Below are 24991 nucleotides of genomic sequence, written 5' to 3'. Positions count from 1 at the left end.
TTTTACCTATTGTGCCTAAAAATTTCTTGGCATCCAAAATCATCTGCAACTTCTGCAGACTGAGGCAGGAGAGAAAAAGCCCATCCCAGGTGGAATTAATTTTAGGACTTCAAAAGTCAAAGATTTTATGCAGGGAAAGCAGATGTTTCCATTTCTTGAACTTGGAACATATCTACACATTCAGAGTTGAGGAGCTTGCATGCTGGGTTCTCAACAGAGTAATTAGATTTCACATATGTTAGCCCATGCGAAATCAGCTAAGTAAACTTTATTTTGCCATGCAAGTTGTGGGTATAGAGGTCTATAAGCAGGAGTGAGCTATGGAAAATAATATTGGAATTATCACTGGAATAACTGAATTGTAGTGGAATAGCCTATGTGGCCAGTATTCTTCCACGGGTGATTGTAGGTCCTTTAGGAGGACAGGTTGGCATCTCCTGGATTTGCTGTTAATCAAATATGAAGACCCTGCAGAGAAGTGATAATCAATGGCAGTATTGTCTGTGGCAGCCATGAAATAGTGGTGACTGTGATCTGGAGGGGAGCGAGGAGGAGAAGTAGTTTTTTTGGTCCTGGACATCAGGATAGCACATTTCTATGTAGGTAACTGGGTGGGATCTGGGAGGCAGTTTTGAAATGTGGAATCACTGAAGAGAGCTAGCAGGACTTTAAGAACACTGTCCTCCAAGCACAAGAAAGTTCCAATGATACATTCAGGAAAATGAGCAGACGTGTTGGGAGACTGGTTTGGTGAAGTGGGGAGTTCATGACTGAGCTCCAATGACAAAGGATGCATGTAAGTAGAACCAAGGACAATAACTTCCCAGACATACAGAGATGCTGTTAGCAAAAGCTGTTAGCTTTTCAAGGGGGAAGATCTCCATCCATGGAGATTGTCAAGATATGACTATATGTATCTTTTGAGCAACAGCCTTATTTGGATTTCTATTGACTCTGCTTGGAGCCTGGGCAGAGCTGAAGCCCTCTGTAGGACCCTTCCTACCTGAGTGATTCAGTAATTCTTTAAATTCAGGCAATGAGAAAGTATTAGGGCATGGGAGAGAACACTTTAACTCTCCCTGGTTATTGTTTGTAACGAGGAATCACAATTAGTAGCCTTAGTTAAAATATTAGCCTCTACAATTAATGGTACATGAATATCCCAGCATTTGAAGGCCTGAGTAAATTGTAAGCTGTGAACATCAGGATCATTTTTGAGCAAGGAAATTGATGACATGCAGTTTGGATATGTCTTGTAGCTGTGAACATCATGGGATTTCTATTGCATGTCCTGAAGCTGCAAGCTGAGGGCCAGTCTCATAGCAAATACTTTTTAAGTGGTCCTATTTATGTGAAGTTTGAGTAGTGGTGAGTATATATAGTGTGTGTTGTGTTCAGGTGAACAGATAGTATGGATTGCAACAGCATATTTATCTACTATTTTATTAAAAAAAAAAAAAAAAAAAGAAAAAGCACTTTTCACAATCATCATGCTTTGATCATTCCATCACAATGGACTTAGAAGTACTGGATGATGCAACTTCTGTATCATTGTAAGATATGAAGTATTCTTGGTGAGTTTTATTTCCTAGGACATTAGTCTTCAGAAGAATACATTGTGTGGTTTTTGGGTTTCATTAATGTTTTGTAAAATGATGGAGGTGCAGGAAGGGTTGTATGAAAGCAGACAGCAATTACAGCAACTGCTGTCTTATGCTGGAGTGTTTTCTTCCAGGTGCAACCTTGTGGTTTGTGTAAAATTTTTACTTAAGTAGTAGTTCTGCTTGTATTTATAAAACAATGTTATAATTAGTCTGCAAGTGAAAAATCTTGTCTATTTTAATTTTATTTTTAGATGCTGTGTCTGCTGCATTAGTTGCTAGAAGTTGTTTTTTTTCTCTTCCTGCTTCTCTGACTCAGTCAGAAGCATCTGACTGTCTTCCAATCGCCCTTCCCTTTTTCTGCTGTAGGATGTGGGCTCCTGGATGAGAACACGATGGAAAAGACGATTGAGGTGCTGGAGCGGCACTGCCATGAGAACATGAACCACGCCATCGAGACTGAGGAGGGGCTGGGCATCGAGTACGACGAGGACGTCATCTGTGACGTGTGCCGGTCCCCCGACAGCGAGGATGGCAATGACATGGTCTTCTGTGACAAGTGCAACATTTGTGTCCATCAGGTTAGTGCCTGCAGAAGTGTTTACACCATCCTGTGGTCTGAGCTTACCCAGGCAGGTGTGGAATTTGAACAGGTATTAAATGTTAAGTGGAGGACTTTGTGGTTTTCTACATATGAAGGGTGGTGTCATACTGAGGTGAATTTTTGGACTCTAACAATTACAGTAGATTAAGTGGCCTAGCATAGTTAATAAGTGGACAGCTACAGTCTAACAGGAATGCACAGTGTGTTTTTGGGACATGCAAGTATTTCCTCTGTGACTGTAAATAATTTTTTCCCCTATTACTAAATCTGCTTTTGAAGATAAACAGGATGGGAAATACTGGCTTGCCTGTTTGTGAGAAATCTAAAGATGATTTGTTTCAGAGATACTTTTTTTTCTTTTCCTTTACTGACTGGTTATTTAGTCAGACATAGACTGTTCAAATTTAGCCATCTGGAACCACATGTAGGCACTTTAACAGAGTGATTTATTTTTGAAAGCCATCAGCACCTGCAGAAACCATGGTTTCAGTCTGAATGGTGCTCATATTTATAATGTTTCAGATGTAACCAAGACTTTATGCTGCCTGAGCTCAGCATAGTCAGGTAAAGGTATCCTTATAATCAGAAAAGGGATATGAATCCTGTGATTTCTGTGCATCCTATTCTAGAAGGGAGTTTTGATAAAAATTGAAGAGAGACCAAGAAAGCTCATTTTTTTAAAATGTATTTTTGTACTGACTGTAAGTAATATTTGGAAAACATATCTGGCTGAAAAAAGACCTGTCATCTCCCTGCTCACAGTGGGCTGGCTTCCAGCTCGGCTGCTTTCCTTACCTGAGTCCCTGTTTGAAGCAGTCTGTGAGCCTGAGTTGGCAGTAAGGTGGCTAGTGACAGGAATATGGCTGGCAGCTGGGCTGCCTGCTTCAGTCCTGGCTTGTGCCTGTTAGAGTAATGATGGATTTGCAGTCAAAAGGCTCATGGTTGCCTGCTGACAGCTGAGCTTGAGTTGATGGTCTGTTACCTCCTTGCCCCTCACTCTTCTCTGTGCTGGATCTGCCTGAAACCAACTGGAGAGTGTGTCTGGGCTAGAGCTAATCCTAACTATAACAGCAACTTGTTTCATTTTTAATCTGGATCAGCTTTGGTTCAACAAGTAGCCTCAGGTCTGTTTGTCATCACACAGTTTGGAGGTGGAGGGGAGGAGGAGAGTGAGAAAATTACTCTTTCATGGTACCTTGTCATGCTGGCTCAAACATGTTGTGAAATTGCTGTTTTAGTAGTCTAGGCATCCTTTGCTTATCAGTTAAAATTAGAAAATAGTTTCAGTCCATTTCCAGCACTCTAGATATGATCTTAGATCACTTCTGCTATAGTAACAGAAAGAATTCTGATGGGAATATGCCACAGAGGAGGAAAAGAATGCTTGTAAAATTTGAATTGCGGCTCCCCCTGTTGGGCTTTTGCAGGAGTTGTCACATCAAAAAAAAAATAACATTTAGATTAGTCAGTCTTGCTGCATTTAATTCAGGAAAATCCCCCTCCCTACAAGCCTGACATGAATATGCAGTGTTTTATGATATTGTTTAATGTTAAATACTGAGATCTTATAACCAGAAGGCTGGGAAGGCAAGTGTGGGAATTTGATACTAGATTTAATCTGAAAGAGTGGTTACGACTAATGATCCCATTCTTTTGAGTCTTTTAATGTTGCATTACCAGAGACAGTGTTAGAAATTGAGATTTCCTGTGATATCCACCCTTTTGATGAAACTTTTATTGGAGTGGTTGAGTGAAATTAGACTTTTGTGGCAGCCAGTGGTTTCAGATACACTCAGCTTCATGGAGGTAGTGGGGATGTATATGTACAGCAGAATCCACCTTAGTTCCACTAAGAACCATGAGGAATTTGAATTTGAAATAAAACTATTTATTTTCCTCTTTAAATTTTAATTCTCAAACCTAGCAAAACTTAAGAACTCTCTCATTTTCCATGTAGTTAAGTGCAATATTTGGGAAATAGGCATAACATACTTGTAATTCCAGTATATGCTGTAATATTTGTTGCAATATTGCATAAATATTTAAAGAAAAAAAAGTACACAGAACTGTAACCACAAACATTGCAGGAAATTATTTTCAGTCAAACAGCTTATATCCCCTTCACATCTAAATAGAGGTATGTTAGAATGTTAGGTTTTTTAGCAGTAGGGAAAGGTGATTTTGGAAAGTATAGAATATGAATGCCTGTGTGTGAAATAATTTCAGCACAGTGATTCCAATACCTGTTTTTCTCCAAGGCTTGCTATGGAATCTTAAAAGTACCTGAAGGGAGCTGGCTGTGTCGCACCTGTGTCCTGGGAATACATCCTCAGTGCCTCCTGTGTCCCAAAAGAGGAGGTGCCATGAAAGCCACAAGGACAGGGACCAAGTGGGCACATGTGAGCTGTGCTCTTTGGATTCCAGAGGTAAAACCCTGATTTCTCTCCTGTCCTCCTCTTCCTCCTTGTTTCATCCTCTGCCTCTTTACATTCTCATGATTTAGGGTCTTTGATGTAATACTGGGCTTTATTCTGATAGGCCTGGTGAAGTCTGGGAGAGAGTCCAACTTGTTAATGAGTCACTTTGTCACCTCCATTTACTCAGCAATCATTTCTTGGTGTCATTATGGTATCTGTGATCTGCTAGAAAGGGTGACTGATACAACTTATATCTTTCAGCTGCAGCTTCATTGTCTCTCATTTTCTGATGAATTTATGTGCTCAGATACATGTGTAATTTAAATTAGTACTGCCACTCTTTTTTTAAGTTATATTTGTTTAAAGGTCGCCTGCACTGCATTATTTCTATAGGTTGTATGCTGAGATTTGTAGTTAAAGTTTCTTTAAATTAAAATTTTTCTGAATGGTGGGGAGATGAGAATTTTTATTTCCATGTAATATATACCTTATAAGTAAAAGCTTTTTTGATGTGTCTGTGCATAACTTATATAGAGAGTTTCATAATGATGTTTTACACTTCCTCCTCCATTTTAAATTGAGTTTAGCATCACAGTGTAGTTCTGTAAAACACAAGGTTCCCTTAGGTGTAGATGGAGTTTGTGTTCAATTTTCCATTTGGAATATTTATGTTTTATTTCTGGTAAGACTCACAAATCCATTATGGTGGGTGGTTTAATGTGAGACACTAGCCAGATCTGTCAGCACCATGAAATCAAGGATACAGTATTTTTTGAATCTTATGCTCCCAAGTACACAACTTGGAGAAAGATGTTAAGTTTTTGGGGTTTTTTTTTTTTTTGACTTAGCAACCAGATATAATGTGTAATTCTTGGTTGTCTCAGGCATATATATCTACTTCTTAAGGAGATTATCTTTGCAGTTGCACTTTTCCTTTCAGACTTACTTGTGGTTTCTGTCATCTCTTGCACCTTTGAGGGGAGAGGAATTGAGAAAAAAACAAATATATATATTTTTTAAAGTCACTTCTCCTCTTATGCTTATGAAGTGTCTTGAGTGGAAGCTCTCCTGGCTCTGGTTTTTCTGAGGCCTGTTCTGCATCTGGTTGCCTTGCTGTTCTCATCTGCAAAAGAGGAACAGTGAGGTTTGGGAAGGAGGTGATGGCTGAGCAGGAAGCACACCCTTGGCTTCCTGTCTGCCCATCTCCCTCTGGCTAAGGAAGAAAAGCTGCTTGGGGACACCCAGGGTGGGAAAGATTGAATCCAGCTGTTTCCACAGCCCATTCAGTGATTCCAGGACACCTCCTCCTCTCCACACCAATGCCAAGTGTGTCAGGCACAGTGAAGAGGTGGCACCTCTTGGCTCCATCCTCTTGGGCTTGTGTGTAGTCACTTGTAAAACAGTTCAGTTCCCGGAGAAGCCAGGAAAATTCTTTGTAAATCTCTACTAAAATGGCAAGTCAGTTCCCATCTGGAGTGCCCTTTATGTTCTGTAGGAAGCAAGAAAGACATAGAGTTTAAACACCCAGGGATGGATGCTTTAGGGGAGAATGTATATTCTCATATATCTATCTTTTCTTCTTCCAAGGTACTAGCATGCTGGAACTCCCTAAAAGAAACATTAATTTTTAAAGTCACTGGTATTTCCTCTTATGGCCCTAACAAAGTGGAGCAAGACAGAAAGCAGGGAGGAAGGGGCTGTAAACATGTCTGTGTCTTGTGGCAAAAGGTTCAAAGAGGCTTCATGAGTCACCAAGTGTAATCTAACATTGCTGCAGTCAATTGTGCCAGATATTCTCCTGCATTGATTCATTTAGCACTGTGTAAAATCTTTTTTCTTTCCTGCCTTCCTTGTGAGTTAATGCTGCTTAAAGGCTTTCTTTTTGCTCCCTTGACTGATTGGGATGATTGAAGGTTTTTACTTCCCAAAGTGTACTCATTGATTCATATCCTTTTTTTTCTTCTGCCTTTACTTTAGTGTAAATGTGTGGTTTGTTTCATGGTTTTTTAAAAGGTGTTCTAAATTTAAAAAAAAAAAAAAAAATCAAAAAGGAAACACTGATACCAGAAACTATATTGAGTGTTTTGAAATTCAAGGTGTTTCTCTGCCTTAGATAACCTATTACAGGTATGTCCTCTGCCAGTCAGTGTAGTGTTAGCTGAAGCAGAAAGCAATAATCGCCCTGGCTGCAGAGGAAAGATAAAATTGACTGTACTGAGCAGCTGTTGTGAGTGGCTGTGCCCAAGTCACTGGGCTGCCCTTCCCAGCCACTGATGCAGATCCTTGTGTACTTGGTGCAGCTGTTGGTACAGTTAGCAGGGAAGCAGAGGACAGCAGGGAGATTGATCATGTGCATAACAGTTGCAGATAATAGGCTTCAGCAACCCATTGTCTTCACTCTCTGGCTCCTAGAACTTCTTCAGAGTATAGCAGTTAAGATGTAACCTGATGCAAGGTGAATAAATGGAGAAAATTGCTACGTGTTATGGCAGATGGATCATTTCTGCCTTGGGATGGGAGTTCTTGGGGGTTGAAAAAGTTGGACTCTGCTCTCTGGATCCCTTGGGAGCAGCAAAGTTCAAATAGGATTTGCTTTGACTCCTCTCTGCAGGGACACACAGGTGGCACAAGGCCAGTATAAATCAATTGTACCTGACTCTGTAAGTGCCTTTTGTGCTTTTACAGAGTGGGGTAATAGCAACAGTCAGCATAACAAGCTGAATGAACAGCTTTTCCAATATAAATGTTTCCTGACCTTATGAGTCTCCTCTGGGGAAGGAGCAGGGAGAACGTTTAAGGGGACAGAGAGGGACAGAGGGAAAAGATCTGTGTCAATTCCCAGCTCCTGCTGGGAAGCTCAGTGGAAAGCTGACCCTACTCAGTCTCCAGAAAAAAGTAATGGCAGAGTCTGGTTTCTTTTTGAAAAGAATGTAGACAACCTGACACATTGATGCAATCCCTTAATTCCTAAAGGAAATCTTGTTTCTCAGTGTAGTGGTAACAGTCAGTCTTTGTACAACATTGTTTCAGAAATACCTTTGAGACTTGTAACCAGCTGTTTCTGAGCATGGTCAAGTTAGGTTCATGAAAGGCTCTTTCCTTTTGGAAGCAATGAACTTGCATTTGATGATATCCAAATGCATTACCATGATTTTGTTGAACTGCTTGGGCATTCCAGGGGCAGTCTTGTCATTTTCCCACCAATTTATAGGAAGGCCACAAGAGGTTAAATTGTTAGGCACATCTGTGTTATGAGTGCATCTTTATTGCCTGACTGTTCTTTAAAACCTGAACCTTCTGAAGCATCTCAGTGTCTTCCTAATGAAGACTTTTGGAATTGCTGTGCAGCCAGTTGACATCAGAGTATTCCAGAAGTGGGCTTGCACTTGGCAGATCAGAGAGGGAAGTACTGTAACAAACATTATCTTGAGTCAATTTATGTCATTAATTCATGAACTGTTTTTTTCCTAATGTGGAAATGATGAACTGAGTAATCTCTTGCAAGGCTGTTTTTTCCACCTACTTAAATGATCCTTAAAGCAATGTGTGATTAGAAGAGAGTAGCAAAAATATTCTGAGCATAGCAACTGTGACTTAGCACTCCTATCTTTGGGTAAGTCTACCTCACTGAGGTCTGCTGAAGCAAAGCTTTTAATCCTAAAGGGTTAAACAGGTGTCCTAACTCTCCACACAGGTTACAAAATTAATATCTGCATCAAGTGATTGATGATGTACCCCCAAAGGGAAACTAGGAAATTCAGCTTTGTCTACTGGCTCTTGTAAAGTTGCCAATTTAATTATCACATGATAAACTAATTCATACAACCCTGATTTTCCTGGGTGTCTCTTACCATGGAGTTAATCTATGAAAATTGCTGTAAATTAATGCTCTTAAAGTTTTCTAGGAAAAAAAAGTAATTATTCAGTTCTTGTCCTTAAATGCTTTTTTAAGCCGTCATCTTTCTTCTAGTGCCACAGGAACCTCCATTCTTTGAATTATTAGGTTTGACCACTTTGAGAAGGAAATACAGATCTGATCTATTCAGATGAATTGTTTTTAGAAAGTGTGAAGAGCTTCCTAGCTAGCATCAGCATTGTGTTTTTGGTTCAGCCAGGTAGCCCTCCAAGGCACACAAACTGCTGAATTCAGAAAGTGTTGTAGAAGTGTCAAAATCCAAGATTTTGGAGGCTGATGTTCTTGGGATAGTTATCTCACTGAAATCTTCTGCCATGTGCTATTCTCACACTGGCCCGGTTTTGCATGTTAGTCATTCAGAGCTGGCCAAGTTTTTGTTGTTGTGCTTGGATAAATCCTATCAGGAGTGGCTCAGGGATGCCTGCAGGTATAGATATATCTGTTTTGGTTTCCAAATCATAGAGGAAAATCCTCATTCCCCTGTGTGGACAACAGGCAACTGGGACACTGCTATCACAAGTTGAAGTTAATATAACGAAGAATAGGAAAAGCTGTTTGTCTGTATCTGTGTTTTTTTCCTTTCTTTTAGTAATACCTATAATATGGTCTAGCAGAGACAAATTGCTCATCCAGACTAAGTCTATGAAAACTGGCACAAGGCAATATATCCTGTTTTGCAATAAGAGAAATTTGTTGTATTTTTTCTCAAATTATGTTGGATACAGTCCATAGTTAGAAAAGTGTATTAGGATTACCTCAATGGAGAGAGAGCTGGCAAGCAAGGCTTCTCCTGGCTGCTGACTGATAGATCTGGTTCTGTCCCAAATCTTGAGTTGACAGAAATAGATACTGTAACAGATCTAGGAATTTTATAGAAGGAACTTTTCAGGAAAAGTTCTTGTTCCTGTTTTGTTCTGAGGGGCTTGTATTTTGGCACTTTTAAAGTTAGATGTGTGAAAATAGCTCAGAGGGAAAAAAAAGCCAACAAAACCCTAAGGGAATGGAAGTGAATTTAAGTATCACTTGCTGCAGTCTCTCAACTGGTAGTGGTTTAGGAATAGTGTTCCCCAATTTAGTGTTCCCACTGAAGCACCTCAAACCATGCACCACTCCCCTTCCCTTGCAGCAGGCTGGAGAGGGGAATTGGAGGCACAAATGGTAAAGGTCGTGGTTTGAGATAAGAACAGTTTACTGGAAGCAGCACTGAAATAAGAAAAGCAAACAGTAGGAGCTACAATATCAGTAACAGAAGGAGCCAGCACTCTCTGACCACTGGCTTCACACCACACTTACCTGACCAAAAGAGAGTCCTTCCCCCCACTCTCAGAAAATGATATGAGCTGGTATAGAATAACCTCTGGGTCCTGGCCATGCTCCCTCCTGGCTACTGCAAAAATTAACCCTGTCCTGGCTGGACCCAGGACACTGGTTCATTACAAGGGCATACTGTAGATGCCTCAAATGGTTTGAATAATTGCAACTTTTAGTCACCAGGCTAAACTGATAGTATTCCACACTATTGTCTGCATGTGTGATCTTTTGGTCTCCCTTTCTAGGAAGTGTGACCATATGGAGAGCTTGCAGGAAGAGAAATGAATGGTTTACTTCTTCTGTTGTAATTGGAGAGCTTGGATTGTTTTTTTGATTTGATAACTGTTTTCTACACTGCTTTTTTTCTTTACAGGTTAGTATTGCTTGCCCAGAAAGGATGGAGCCAATCACAAAAGTGTCTCACATTCCACCAAGTCGATGGGCTCTAGTGTGTAGTTTATGCAAACTGAAAACTGGTGCTTGCATTCAGGTGTGTACTTGTCCCATAATGACTGCAGGGGTGAATCTGTCAGGGGAGAAATTTTGGTTTTGCATTTTGTTCTTCCTGTGTTCAGAGATGCTTTGCAATGAAGATGACTGGGATAGTTGTCTGCTTTTTCATAGCCATTTGCTATCAAATTAATTAACTAGACAGATTTATTAGTCTAGGTTGCTGCCTTTTGAATAAAGCTGAGGTGTCTAAGAGCTACTACTATACATACTACTATATGTATGAAAAATGGACAGAAAACTCCTTCCACTGAACACTCTTTGCAAACAAGAAAATACTATATTAGTAATACCAATGTCAGAGGGATCAATATTTTTAAGAATGTGTAGGAAAGTGGTTTTGGTAGGGATGGATTTTCATGTAGCTGAGGTAATTATGTCCTTTTATTCTGTTTTGCTGCTACTGTTAGTAATTGAGACATTTTATTTTGTCTGTAGTGCTCTGTGAAAAGCTGCATCACTGCCTTTCATGTCACCTGTGCCTTTGAGCATAGCTTAGAGATGAAGACTATCCTGGATGATGGGGATGAGGTCAAATTCAAGTCTTACTGTTTAAAGCACAGCAAGAACAAACAGAATTCCCTGCCTGATGTTGAGGAGCACCCCAAGAGCGTGTCAGAGCAAACAGAGAGTGAGAAAACGAGTCTACGAGCCCAAAAACTCCGGGAGCTGGAAGAAGAGTTTTACTCACTAGTAAAAGTAGAGGATGTTGCAGCAGAGCTGGGCCTTCCTAAACTTGCTGTGGACTTCATCTACAATTACTGGAAATTAAAGCGAAAAAGTAACTTTAACAAACCATTGTTTCCTCCCAAGGAGGATGAAGAAAATGGCTTGGTGCAGCCAAAAGAAGATAGCATTCATACTCGTATGAGGATGTTCATGCATTTAAGGCAGGACCTAGAGAGGGTAAGAATTAACTTGTAAAGTTTTGAAAAACTATTTGTGGGTGAGCGAGGTCTTTCTTTGTGGATGTAAGTGAGAATGCAAAGCGAGATAATTTTAAAAATAATAATTTAAAAAATAAAAAAGTAAGGCCTTCAACTCCAATCTTTTGATATGCTGCACTGCCTGCTGCAGAGGCTTTCAGGAGCTGTCCTTCTCAGTCCAGTAAAAGATCCAGTGTGAAAGCAGTATTTCCTGACTTGCTTAAAGCTTATTCCTTTATGTGTTTCAAGATGCTTATTTCTATGCACAATGGAGGTATTTGGTAATTTACTCTATGATTTCAACTTCAGTTAAGTAAATGTTTTAAAAAGTGAAGAAATTTATTTGACCCACTGTAGTGGTCAAATAAAGTGATACAGATTAAATGAGAAGAAAGTGTTACTTTTACTAAACAAAAAATAAGAGTATGGCTTCTTACCATTTGGAGGCTGCCCATTAGGTTGGCCTGCAATTTTCAAGTGCTTAAAGGTAGGTAGTGAATGTAAAAAAAGTAATAAAATAAAATAGATGTGATGAGGAGAGGGGAAGTAAAAGCAGAAGAGAGGTAACTGTTGTAAGAAAAGAGGAAACAATATTGGGGAGAGATCAACATGAAAATAGAGAGAGATTGTTGGAGCCAAGATTTGCACTTGTCAATGTAACTGTTGTCTTGAATCTATCATAATCAATCTCAGATCTTTTCCAGGACTGCTTTTGATATGGAAGCTTACTTTAAGAACAAATTTAAAACCCATAACATGCCTCAGATGGAGGGTTGGTATTTGGGGTGGGGTTGTTTTTCATTTTTCAAGAGACCATGTCAGTCTTTTTGTTTGATAAATGTTTGGTTTGCACCAAATGTTGTTGAAATTGATTTACTTACTCTTAGTGGAGGTGATTCATAATTTGAAATACCTGTCTCCAAGTTTCTGAACTTCTTGTTCAGTGTTCTACTCTGTTGTATCTTGGGATAAATATAAATTTGGGAATCTTGGAATTTTGCTTCTAGGTAAAGATATTCCAGTTCTGAACAGATGGAACTGAGTGCTGGGGAAAGTGTGTTTGGCAGATACCTTTCAACCAGCCCCTGTGCTGTTTCTGTGTGTTAAAAGCACTTTTAGGTGTTTATCACAAACTTTCAGTGTCTCTTCTTATTCTATTGCCTTAGGTGGAAATGTTGCTATTAACTCAAGTAGTAAAAGTAGAATTCTCTGGAACTGAATCAGAATGGTTTGGGTTGGAAGGGACCTTAAACACCATCTAGTTCCAATGCTCCTGCCATGGACAGGGTCACCTTCCATGAGATCAGGTTGCTCAAGGCCTCATTCAGTCTGGCCTTGAACACTTCAGAGATGGGGCCTCTGCAACTTCTCTGGACAACCTGTTGCAGTGTCTCACTGTTAACAATGTCTTCCTTAGGCCAATGTAAACTTATCCTCCTTCAGTTCTAAAACATTACCTCTTTTACTGTCCCTACAGACTCTGGTCTCTCTGTCTTATAATCTCTTTTCATATAAAGAAAAACTGCAGTGAGGTCTCTCTCCAGAGCCTTCTCTTCTTGAGGTTGAACTTTTTTTAAATGCATAGTTAGGTTTGTTCAGTAATATTCAGAAGAATTTTAGCAAGGGATTTTGCATGTAATTTTGTTTTGGTTCTGCTGATACCCTTTTTAAACTATGTCTGGATTTATTTTCCTATTGCCTGTTAAGTCTTCTGTTATTCCTCTATAGGTAAGAAATCTCTGCTACATGGTAAGCAGGAGAGAGAAACTGAAATTATCCCACAGTAAAGTACATGAACAGGTCTTCAACTTGCAAGTCCAACTTATTAATCAGGAAATTGCTGCAGGTAATAATATAAATGTAAAATATTTATAAATCCTGTCTGTATTTAAATGAAAGCAGTATATTCTCTTTATGTTCCTGGTTAGTGCTTTTAACATATAAAAATGCCTTAAGAATTTTCTTTGAGTACATAATCAATCAAAGTAGCAACACAGAGAGAACTCTATAATTGCTTAAAATATTGACTTGAATATTTCTTTATTTTGTGGCTTTTTCTGGTATATGCCTATTGCTTATCACTGTGGCATCCAGATAGCAGAAATGACTTGGTGGTGATCTCTAAGTTTCTGCAGTGTTGGGTTGCTGGTCCATGGCACAGGTTCCCCACAGAAAGCTCTACCCCTCTGGTTGGTTCTCCAGCTGAGAAGACTTTTTTGCTTGCTGTCAGTAGTCAGTTCCTTCAGGCAAGGGAAAGAGTGACTGATGGGAATTGCTGCTGTTCTCATGTGCCTTGTGCACATCATGAGCAGGGCAGATTTCTTGGCTTGCCATCTGCAGTTGCTCTCCTTCCTTCAAAAGGAGTTTAAGTACTCTAGTTATTAATAGGGACTAGTAACTGTTTAGGAATGCTGAAGTGCCAAACCCCACTCTGCCCTTCACATTTACAGCAAGTTTTTAAAATAAGTGACACAGTATTTGGAAAGAGGAAGAGCATATACATACCAGTATAGTTAGTGGGATTTTTTTTTTTTTTTAATAGGAAAGGTTGCTATTTTTCTGTGTGAAATTAAGATCTCTCTGGTCTTTCAAGATACATACTTGACCAGTTCAAGGTGAAGTCTTAGTGCTTTTTTTCTCTGCCCCTGGAACATGGATAGGTTTTGTTAATACTGATAAAGTGTTTTCTTTTTTTAAACTGCTTTAGATCAGACTAGTACTTCATGGAAGCAGCAGCACTCTGAAGCTCCTTGCTTTTGTGTAAATGCATTTTATTAGAAATGTCTACTAAGTTTATTTAATGTTTTTACAAATACAAGTACATATTATAATAGCTTGATACTTGCAGTGGGTGCTGCATACATGTATTACCATAAGAAACTCATATGTTGAGGTAAAAAGACTTTTAAAGCTTTGAGAATTTTATAATACAAAGCAGAGAGTTGAACTAAGTCCAAATTGAAACTCAGTTTGAAGCATTGTTTTTTCTTCATCCAAAACTGAATATGAGCCTTTTTTACGGCTTTGTTGGAACAACTTCAGTCATATCTCAGAACTGGTTCAATTCACTGGCTTAAAGCCCTGTAAAAAGGGCACATTGTTGTTTTTAATGGAAATATTTAAATGCTTACCTAAATTCCAGAGAGGTGGATAATTTGGAACAGTTTGGTTATCCCAACTTCTCCTTAGTGTTTTAAAATAATTTCACACTAATTATTTGCAAATGCTTCTTACTGTTGCGTGACTATATAATGGACTATAAAACTTACGGATGACAAAAGAAATTACCCTTTTTTAAAAAGCCTTTTACTTTTTCTTCTGCTTCCTTGCCTCTTTCTCCTGTAGGCCATACTCTGACAAGTGCACTAGAGAACACACTGTTCTACCCACCTCCCAGGATCACCCTGAAGTTAAAAATGCCCAAATCAGCATTAGGAGACTGCAAAAATAACTCGCTGAAGCCTGGCAACAGACCACTTTCTCCTGACAACAACAGCACTGTTTACAGCAAGCGGAGTATGTCAGTGTCAAAGGAATCTTTTGAAATTAAAGCAAAATCTTATGCCAGGTATCAGCACGACAGCAGAAGTAACGGGTTGCTGGCAGGGATTGGCAAGCCTCGGAGTGAGGCCAAGGATTCTGGCCCCACGCAGCTGATGGAGTTTCACCGAGGCCAATCATCCGGGAAGCCTTTAGCGCTCCAGGCTGCTTTGCATGGACAGGCTTCCATCGGAAATGGGCGGGTGCAGCAGGAGAACTCGAGGCTGGTGTCCAAATCCAATGGTCTGATTGGCAGGGCTGGAGATGTGAGCCAGAGAGACAGCTCCAGCCAGACGTCCTACGAACAAGAGTCCGTGCTCACGGCTCACTTGGCCAGCCAGAGTGGATTCCGAAAATCCACCATAGAACATTTCAGCCGGTCCTTTAAAGAGGCTACCAACAGTCTGGTGAGGACCACGGAAGATCTCCGGTGCTGTGAAAAGCCAACAAGGAGACTTGCAACAAAAGATCGCTTGTGGAGCAAGCAGACACTTGAAGGTGCTCCGTACCAGGACAACGATGGGTACTGTCCTGACTTAGAGCTGAGTGACTCTGAAGCAGAAAGTGATGAAAACAAAGAGCAAGTGAGGTTAAGACGAAGTAGCTCAGAGAGAGAAAGCCCAAGTAAGGACTTTGGAAGAGACTGTCACAATAGAAACAAAAAGAATATGATATCTCACAGTTCGGTACAAAGGTGATTAGAAGCCCCCACGGGGTAATTCAGCCTTTATGTATTCCAGTGTACCAGTGCAAAGCTCAGCATCAAAAGGTTCCAGAAAATAGTCTAGGACCTATTTAGGAAGAGCTGCAGTAGGGGATGGGGGAGGGGAGAGAAATCAGAGTAGTTTTGCTCAACTGTGAATTGGTTTGCAGTCTTTGCAAGGTTAGCTCAGTTATCCACAAAGTCACGTGGAAATCGTGTGTTTTATCGGAGGGTAACATCTGGGAGAGCACAAAGCGGTTAATTGTGCAAAAATTCAGGAAACCGCTTCCCCCTTGCCAGCTTAAGTGCAAGGCACCGTGTGCATGTGGAAGCAGTCTCGTGGTGGTGGACAGGTTTTAAAGAAGTCCTTGCATTGCTCTAATGTGTTGCAAGAGACTGCAAACGGAGACACTGAAGCTGCGTTGTTCCGGCACCTGCAGTATGGCTCAGATCCAGCAGCGCACTCGCGGATGTGTTAGGAAGTTAAGCACTTGAAAAGTCCTGCTGGTTTCCCTCGGGAACGCTTGTGCTCAGATATCCCAGCACATGCCAGTGTGCTCTGCTGGATCAGGCCCAAAGTGACTACTAAGTGACGATCCCCTTCTGCAGGAGGCTTTGAGCTGCCGTGGCGTTCGCAGGCTCCCTGCGGAGGGCGGAAGCAGCCGTCGCTGGCGCTGCCAAACTCGCTGACCTCTAGACGTGCCCCCATTCCCTGCTTTTGCTGAAGGTTGTGTTTCTCTTCACAATAATTCGCTTCTTTTGTAAATATACGACTTCTAGTACTTCAGTTTTTTTAATCTCTGTACATAGATGCTTGTTGTGGGATGCACTTGTAAATATTTTACCCAGCTAACAAGTACAGATGGCTAATTTTGTGGATAGTGTTTACAAAAGTAGATGTACTACTTCAAAGAAAAATGCTATTTGACACTTACATTTAGGCAATCACCGGTGATGCCAGGTTCCTCTTGAAACTGAGATTTCATATCCAGAGGTGTTTTTACCTGGTATTTTTAAAGTCAGCTGAATTAGGAATAATTTGAGCTGAATTTTTTTTCAGGTGCAAATTTTCAACCCTAGTTGCCTCAACACAGGCATAGGAGTTTTCTGGCATCTAGGTCTGTAAAATTTTAGCCAGTCATCATTTAGAATATGATGTTTAATTAAATTTTTTTTTTTTTTTTTAATTGCTGAAATTCTACTATTTTATTACGCTGCTTTTCAACCTCTGGATTAGTTGCTGTTTCCCGGTCTAACACATTTTTTGTAAGTCCTTTAAAATCAGCAGTTGTTACATAGTGATTAAATTTCAGCCAGTACTGATAGAGGACTTGAGAAGGCAATGAATCCCTTTCTGTTTGTTTCAAAGACAGGGAATTTTTTGTTTGAATCCAAACTGACTTCTTGTTTTACGGATGGTGTTGTGTTGATCCTCAAAGCGACTGCACTGTTTTTGTCTGAAATGCTGTACATTTCATAAACACTCAGCATCCTCTGTCCTCACATCACTGGCTGAAACAACCCATAGGTTGTGTAGGACATGTTGTACTGCTCTGTTGAGGGTTCAGTTTTGTCTACAAAGAGGTGTTCCCCACACAGCATGAAGATGACTATGCAGGACCTGAATATGCAGCAGCTCGTTTCGCTTCATAGGTTTAATTTATTGCTTTTAGGTTGGGAAATGGCAATGACATTTTCAGATTTGTTTTAAACTTTGAAATCTCTCTAGTTGCAATAGGACAAACAGGTCAGGTGCTGGAGGACTCTTCAGTAGTGAAATAACAAAAAAAAGTATACTTGGCCAATCTGCTCTGTTTGCTTCATGCATCTTAATTTTTTTTTTTTTTTATTTCTTGATTTTATGTATATTTGTGTAATTGATCTTTCTAGAGCTGTATCTTCAAAATTATTTCTTTTGGTGTAAATATGCGGTAGCAATTTAGGTTTCCATATATTTTATTTTTATGGGAAATGCTTTGTGTTCTAAGCCATGGGTCAGTCAGAATAAGTAAACAAATGTCTGTTCATTTGTATTCTGGTTCTGATTCTCTTAGTTCTCCTTCAATATTTATTAGTAATCCTCTCTCACTAGCCATGAAATTTTATGAAGCTTTTATTCAGAACACTTATCTGGGAGGTCAGCAGAGTGTTCATGTTATTTTGTGGCTGGAAGCATATGACAGAAGAGAGGGAAAATGGTGCTTCAGCAAAACTCAGTATTTCTGCTCTTCTGGGGTAATCAATTCAGTTGTTTCCAGTCTGGGCAATGGTTTTGCTAATTTTTACATGATTTTAATAGACATATGAAGGAGCCCTTGGTTATGTAGTTCTCAAGTATTGTCCCCAAAGTGCATTTGCTAGTTTTTATTGTGCGTTCGGTGGCTAACTGTTTGAAGTATTACCTCTTAACCTTATTTGTCAATTTTTTGTTGTGTTTTTGCATTTTGTTTTATATATATAAATATATATATATTCAATTTTCCAAGATGGACTCGGTCTTTTTCAGATGTCCCCTTTTTACAAGTACTTTTTCATTAAATTATGAAACTGCTAACAATATTTTCATTTGTTGTGATTTATTCAGGGCTTTACCCTCTGTGTCTGGGAGGCTGTAAAACTCATGAGTACTGTGTCCATCAGGAGTAAGTTATTTCTGGAGATTTGGCAATACTTTAACAAGTTAAGTATCCAGGAAAACCCTTCCCCTTCAGCCTCCCGAAAAACAGTCGCTGAGCTCTAATTTGCTGTGTGTAGCAAATAGTGCAAGCCTGGCTTTTGTTTCTGCTTAGCTGAGCAAATGTAACAGACTATTTGCTGCCCTGGCCTCACTTTTCAATGTATTTGCTTATGCTGTAGTATGGCTGGTTTTCCCTGATCGGACAAAGTGAGGTATAGAGGAAGAGCTGTAGCCAGGCCCTCTGATCCCTCTTCTTGGAGCCCTGCAGACTTGTACAGCTGAGCACTCACCAGTCTGCATGCAGAGGACAAAGTGGGGCAGCACACTTGTGTTGGTTTTACTTGACCTTTTGCTGTAGTTCCCCCTGCTCCCACAGGCTGGTGCTGTGAGGTGCCTTGCTGGCACAGAGGAGCTTCTGCCTGGGCAGGGAAGAAGGGAAAATGAGAAGGTGGAGGGAAAGGTGCTGGGTGAGCTGCACAACAGATCCCATAGCATCCCTCCTGCTCTGACCAGCTCTGCAGCTGGCAGCCTGCAATAAGGATGGGATCTGCAACGTGGGTGTTGCAGGCAGCAGTGACCCTCCTGCCTGTGATGGGTCTGGCAGCAGCAGGGTGAGTCAGGGCTGAGCAGCCAACAACACACTTGTGCACTGGCTTAAGGACTGGAGTGACTGAGCAGGTGGCCCTAGGTGGGCTGGAACTGCAGCTGGAGAAAGCTTGGGTGAAATGGAGCCTGAATCCCTCAGCTGAAAAGCAAACATAAGGTAAAAAAAAAAAAATGGGGAAAAGCAGCAAAGGTGCAGACAGAAGGGAAGAAAAATCAGCACTAGGAAGAAATGTTGGACTGTCAGTTGTTTTTTCAGGACCAGGATTTCTTCTTCCCTAAAGGTATCTTGCAACAGATACCAACAAAAGATTTCCTTGTTGTGACCTTCTGACAGGTGGCTTCTAATTCCCTCTCCACATACAGTCTGCTTGTAGCTGGGATGTGGGGAAAGACAGGGCCAAGGAAGGAGATTGGTGTCCCCATTAATTTGGAAACAGCTGCTGTTGGTTTGTAGAGTCTTTTCAAATAACTAAGTGTGCTTACTTGATGGCAATATGGGCCATGGACTAAAGAGGCTGCAGAGTGGTTCTGAGCACCATCATTTCTGCATTTATGTTTCTACCCTTAAAGAAGTGTTTCTTAGTTATGTGTATATCACTTGTGGAATGTTTTCTTTGCGCCATGAATCCCAAACGATCGAAGGAGAAATTACAAATGTTTGGCAATTAAATGCAAGCCTGAAAAATTCCCTTGATTTTGATGTGGCACCTCTGGTGGCCTGGCCTGGATGTACAGGCTGTGCTGCAGACTCATGATGTGGATCTGATACCTGGGAGGGACCCGGCATTCAAAGCCTGCCTCTGTGAGCTGCGAAGATAATCCAGCGAAACCACTCAACCACTCATTTTGATCGTTGGGAATTTGGATGATCCCAGTACTTGTAAAGGTTTAGCACTGCAGGGAATTGACACATCTGTTAAGAAAATATGCTTTTGATGCGAATTAAAGAACAAAAGCTGCTTGCACAACCAGGGAGCTTGGCATGCAAGGGAAAATACCGGGGAAGGGCAGAGATGGAAAACAATGGAGTGCCTCAAAGCAGCTTCCTTAGGAAGAAGCGAAGACACACAGACTTCTGGGCTCTGGTTTTGTGGGAGATGCCCTGCTGCTGGTGCTTCTGAACCCTCCTTTACACCAGGTTCAAGGCTGAGCACTTCTGCCACTCCTGAGGTGAAACTCTGCGATATGTCCCCCTTGCAGAGATGATTCTGGGATAACTGCTGCCAGGTTCTGCTCCTACCCAAGTCAGGGCATCTAGCAGGATGTGACAGCTGCATGAAAGTGACTGCAGGCACAGACTTCTGAAAGAAAACGTTACATAGCAGTTGGGTAAGTTGTTTGAAAATAGCGGATGTGCATGCCTATTTCTGTTGCTCAAGTTCACCCCTCTGCAGAGAGCTTGGATAAATTTGTGTGAGCACGTGATTGTAGAAGGAGAAGCAGCCTCGGATATTTGCTCATTAGATTCCCTGCCTCTGTATGCAGCCTCCAGATAATCTTCCTTTTTTCAGTAGGCTTCTTTTGTCTGGGACAGCCTCCTGGATCCACCTTGCCCTGCCCTTTCTCTGGGATTCTTCTTTTGTTTCAGGCTGGGCAGACTCTCCCTGCCTTCCATTGCTTTCTCAGCAGCCTTGGAGCTGGGTATCTGCCTCGCCTTGGCTACTTTATCTGATATACATTGTTTTAAATCTCTGGGTTGGCTCCATAATGACACCTTTATGGTTTCTTTTGGCTTAAACATCCTGAAGATATTTTTTCTGGTTTCTGTTGTTTTTCCTCAGGTGCTGCCCCCATCTATGCTAACCCAAGGAGAAAGCACTGAGGGCCAGGACACAAGTTGTATTTTGACAGTTCCATAACAATTCCAGAATTTTTCTGCTCATCAAATTGGTGGGCCAGTGTCCTGAGGAAGAATTTAAAACTTAGCACAACGGCAACATAAAAGGAAGGTGCCATCAGGAAATCTCCTGGTCGTCTGAGAGCTCTTGAGCTTGTGACAGACTTCAAGAGTAGTACCTATAAAAAGAAAAAGTGTTATTTGTCTTTTGGGAAAATGACTCTGGTTACACCTTGGGAAGTGCAGGCTCTAGTGAAGGAATGAGTCAGCTGAGAGGGAAAAACACCTCTAAACCAGCCCACCCACTTCACCTGAAACCGCAGGGTCTGGCTGCATTCCTTTGTAGTTCCTTATCTCAGAAGGGTGGTGCTGAGTAGTTTGGGAACCCCTGTCACTGACATTTTAGGCTCCATTTGCATATGGTTGAATGGAAACTGAGCAAAGCCTTTCCCTCCTTAAAACTGGCTCAGCTATTGTTCTCCTGTCTCCTCTAAAATGAAGTAGAGGCATTGTTTCATCTTTTTCCTGATTAATCATTATACAGCTAACCAGACATCTCTCCTAGTTAAAGGAAGCACAGAGGCCTAAAAACTGGATAAGTCAGGTGATACAGATAATAATAAACAAGTTGTAGTTTACACTTGTCACAAATGGTGAGTGCATAAAGTAGACTCCTCAAATTGTCTGGTTGAACACCTTAAATTAAAGCTCTGTGAAGTCACCCTAAATCTGTAGTTAATTTGAAATTTATTTTTGATTTGGCCAGAAAAAAGATTTGCATGCCTGCAAGCTGCAAACACTGAAAGCACTGTTGCTAAATCAGTTATTTGAATGAAAGATGCTGCCTTTCCCTGAAGTCCTGGCTCTGTTGCATGACCTCTGTTGTGACTATAATTTTGCAGCTGCTGTAGCACATATCAATGCTCTTTTTTTTTTTATCCTGAGGCAAGCAAAATACAAATCCAGATCACGTGGGGTACAAAGACCAGAAAAGTTAAGGCATTAATGAAAAATGTCTTGGCTGTGCTCCACTGAAGAATGCTTTCTGAAGCACCCTGTTGCCCAACTGCTCCCAGTACAGAGCAGAGGTCTGGAGAGGCACAGGCTGGGAGCTCCAGATTTGTGAGGCATCTTAAGGCAGCAGAAACCTTCCCTGGTTGGTGCTCCCATGACAGGTTGGAGGTGTGTGTGTGACAGTGTGAGGGTGTTCATGAAGCACTGAGGAGACTGGCTGCAGTGGGAAGGGTCACACATTTACTTAAACATTGTATTCCTAAGTGAGAGATGCTTTTTCATGAGCATGTGATGAGTACAGAAGGAATTGTGCTGAAAGAAGTCTGTGTAATAAACTGTAATAAGTACAGGGGACAATTGTCATTTATGTGAAAACTGGTCTTTAAAGGCTAATTATTTCAATGTGACTTCATGGTGATTTGGTGCAATCCTTTGTGGAAAAGATTCCCTGTCTGAGATTCTTAATCCATTCTGCATTAACTTGTGTGACAGTGGTGTTAGACACATAAATTAGTCAATGGGCAGAAATCTGCTGGTGCCACCTTCTTCCAAACAGACATTTGCAAACAGGAAAATGGAGTACTTTGGCAAATGTTTATTATCTTTAAATATACAACTGTGATCATTCAGACTATTGAAACTTCTCAGTAGTTTGATCTCTCTTGGAGTTACTTGTTGCTTGCTAACAAGTAAAACTTGACCTGGATACACACACCAATTCCAAGAAACTATACTTGACTGCAAACAAGTACATGACAGTGCCAACTCTTGTTTTCCAGTGAACTGATTGCAGTGGCTGATTTCATGTTTCTACCTCTGCTCTTGCTCAGTGTTTTTTGCTTGTCCCTATCTGTGCACCCCTGTCGCTCTCAGACTAGGAACAGAAGGATATAGCAACAGTCACTTCCTTCCGAGGCAGAAAATAAGCTGTTCATTAAAAAGCAACTGCACTTTTATAGGATAGATCATGGAACACAGGATAGAAAAAGCTCATTGGTCCAAGAAAGGCATCACCTCTTGAAAATGTGCTTTTACCAAAGCAGCACGTAGCTCACGCACTGTTCTGTGATCAACACCAGGTGCCTATCTCTGTTATTAATTCTGTCACTTCTGTTTTCTTTGAGCAGCTTAGGAAAATGCAAACTGCATCTTTCCCTGAATCTTCACCAGTATCCACACACCCCCAAATGCAGTATTATCTGCTAGTGGACAATTCCCACATGGCCACTCTGGTTGCCCTAATGGATTTAATAGGTTTACACTGAGGTAGTGGCTCCTTGGGCTCCACTGCCCTTGCACAGTCCCTGCTCTCAGTTGTACCTTGCCATCTGCCAAGGAGGCCTGACAGGCTCCACACTCAGAGGCAGCTCTTGGGATACAGACAGCTCATATACAGCATTTGCACTTCATACCAGCCATGGGTAAGGCCTAGAGCCTTCCCACTTTCAAGCAGGAAGGAGAACTAACAGTAGTAAAGACTACAAGTGAAGGAAAAAAGACAAGGATTGCTCCAAAGATGAAGAATTACCAGGCTCATAAAAGGAGAGACCAACTGCAACTTTCCAGGAATGAGCAGAAGTAAAACCCAGTCTCTGTAGCACCTGAAATAGTCCAGCACCTTTTCTTGCCTAGAATCACTGAGGTTGGGGGGGATTTTTCCAGCTCTGTGGTGCTCTGGGCTGATCTCCAGAACTGACTGGCAAGAAGGGTAATGGCTTCTGGCAGGCTCAGGGAACCTGCAGGCTGGGGGAGAGCTGTGGCTTCACTCTACAAGGCCTCCTGCATCACAGATCTCCTTGTTGTGTTCTTCATGGTTGTAGATAAGTACAAATTCCACTTCCCTGCTTCCAGAGAAGACAAAGCAGGAGTGCTGTCCCATGTAACTAGAGATCCAAGCTCTAAATACATGGCATGGGAGTTTGTGTGGTGACCTAGTGCTTACAGAAGCTGTTTATTTTCTCCCAAGGTGTGTGCCAGCACATAGCTTGTTTTGATGCCTCCAAACCATGCTGGCAAATGCTTAAGTCAGCAATGAACAGAGAGACTGGCCAGGTGAGTTAAGGGTGTATCTCCTGTTGCTGCTGGATTCAGTAAGCTCTTGTATTGTATCCCAAATGGCCTTGTAGTGTGCAAAGACAATGGGAGAGCACCAGTAAATGTGGCTAAGCTTTGTAAGAAGCAATAATTGTTCTTCATTGTATTTAATGAATTCTTTGCGTGTTTTGTTTTTTTTTTTTTTAATTTCTTCATCTTCTTTCCATGTTGTAAAATGTATAGAAAAAAGGAGGGAGATGTGGCTCTCTTTTCTGGATGTTTCTCTGTGTTGGTTGCTGCTAATAATTAGCTTGCCTCAGGTCTGAGATGAAATCCTGCCATTGTACATGCAGCAGTAGGACAAAGAGAAATTCAATTCTAAGCGCTGAAGGAATACCATGGAAGTCTGTAAAATAGAAGTCTAACTGCTCAGATATGGTGACAATAAGTTATCACATCAGTACTCTATCAGAAGAAGCCTACATGATCAGAAGAAACCTACATGAAACACATTGGTAAGGTCATGTAGCCCATGAACTTTACAAATATACCATATATATATATAAAATGTGACAAAGTGAAGCCTGGGCTGTGACCACCTGTTTTATAACCAAATAAAAATACTCAACAGAAGATAATTGCCTGGAGGAGAATGGATAAAGGAACAGATGAAATCTCTAAGAGAAGCTGCCTGGGAACTACCTCCAGAAAGACCCTGCTGGCTGCAGTGACCCTTGAGTAATGAGACTGCTACACGAGCCAGTGGTGGAAACCAGAGTTTGGATGGGGAAGGGGTGAGTTTTGAAGCAGCTGAGTTAGTTCTGGTTTCTGGGGACACAGCAGCAAGCCAGCCTGTGCCTGCCTGTGCTCCTGGGTTTCCAGGAGGAGACACACAAGGCATGGAGCAGACAGAGTGAAGCCATTTGATGCTACTGATCCCAACGGGGACCACCAACTCCAAGTCATGTATATAAGTATGGCATGGGATGCTAAAGAGGAGACCTGGAATGTAAAAAATACCCACTGCTTTGAGATTTGATACCTGGGAGATGTAGTGGCCATAGCACAGAGATAAGCAGATGCAACAGTCAACTATCTGAAAATTTCGATGCCAGCTGTTTTCCTTGTGCCTTTGGAAGTTTTTGAGACTATACAGCACAGGGAGTAAAAGACAGGACACACTGAAGGCACAGGATTTCTGGATAACCAAGGTGCTGCTGCAGGAGCTGTGAAGGATCCTGGTGCTGAAAGTCACGGCCAAGTCCCTGTGGCCAGTTACACCAGAGCAAGAAGGC

The 24991-nt window shown here is 41.2% G+C and overlaps 1 protein-coding gene across 13 annotated transcripts in view; it reads left to right on the top strand.

The window, feature by feature from the left end:
* The window catches only part of JADE3 (jade family PHD finger 3), a 62896-nt gene extending 44809 nt beyond the window's left edge, over positions 1-18087 (top strand). For all 13 annotated transcript variants that reach the window (XM_079331117.1, XM_079331113.1, XM_079331118.1 and 10 more), the window contains 6 exons: positions 1971-2182; positions 4464-4631; positions 10223-10339; positions 10798-11265; positions 13014-13131; positions 14631-18087. In XM_079331117.1, coding sequence (XP_079187243.1) covers positions 1971-2182; positions 4464-4631; positions 10223-10339; positions 10798-11265; positions 13014-13131; positions 14631-15523 — 1976 coding nt within the window. In that variant the 3' untranslated portion in view covers positions 15524-18087. The remainder of the gene's footprint in view (positions 1-1970; positions 2183-4463; positions 4632-10222; positions 10340-10797; positions 11266-13013; positions 13132-14630) is intronic.
* Positions 18088-24991: the final 6904 nt, after the last annotated feature.

The sequence above is a fragment of the Erithacus rubecula genome (genome assembly GCF_903797595.1).
Source record: "Erithacus rubecula genome assembly, chromosome: 1".
Taxonomy (NCBI): Eukaryota; Metazoa; Chordata; class Aves; order Passeriformes; family Muscicapidae; genus Erithacus; species Erithacus rubecula.
This window is presented reverse-complemented; position numbering and strand designations above follow the sequence as displayed.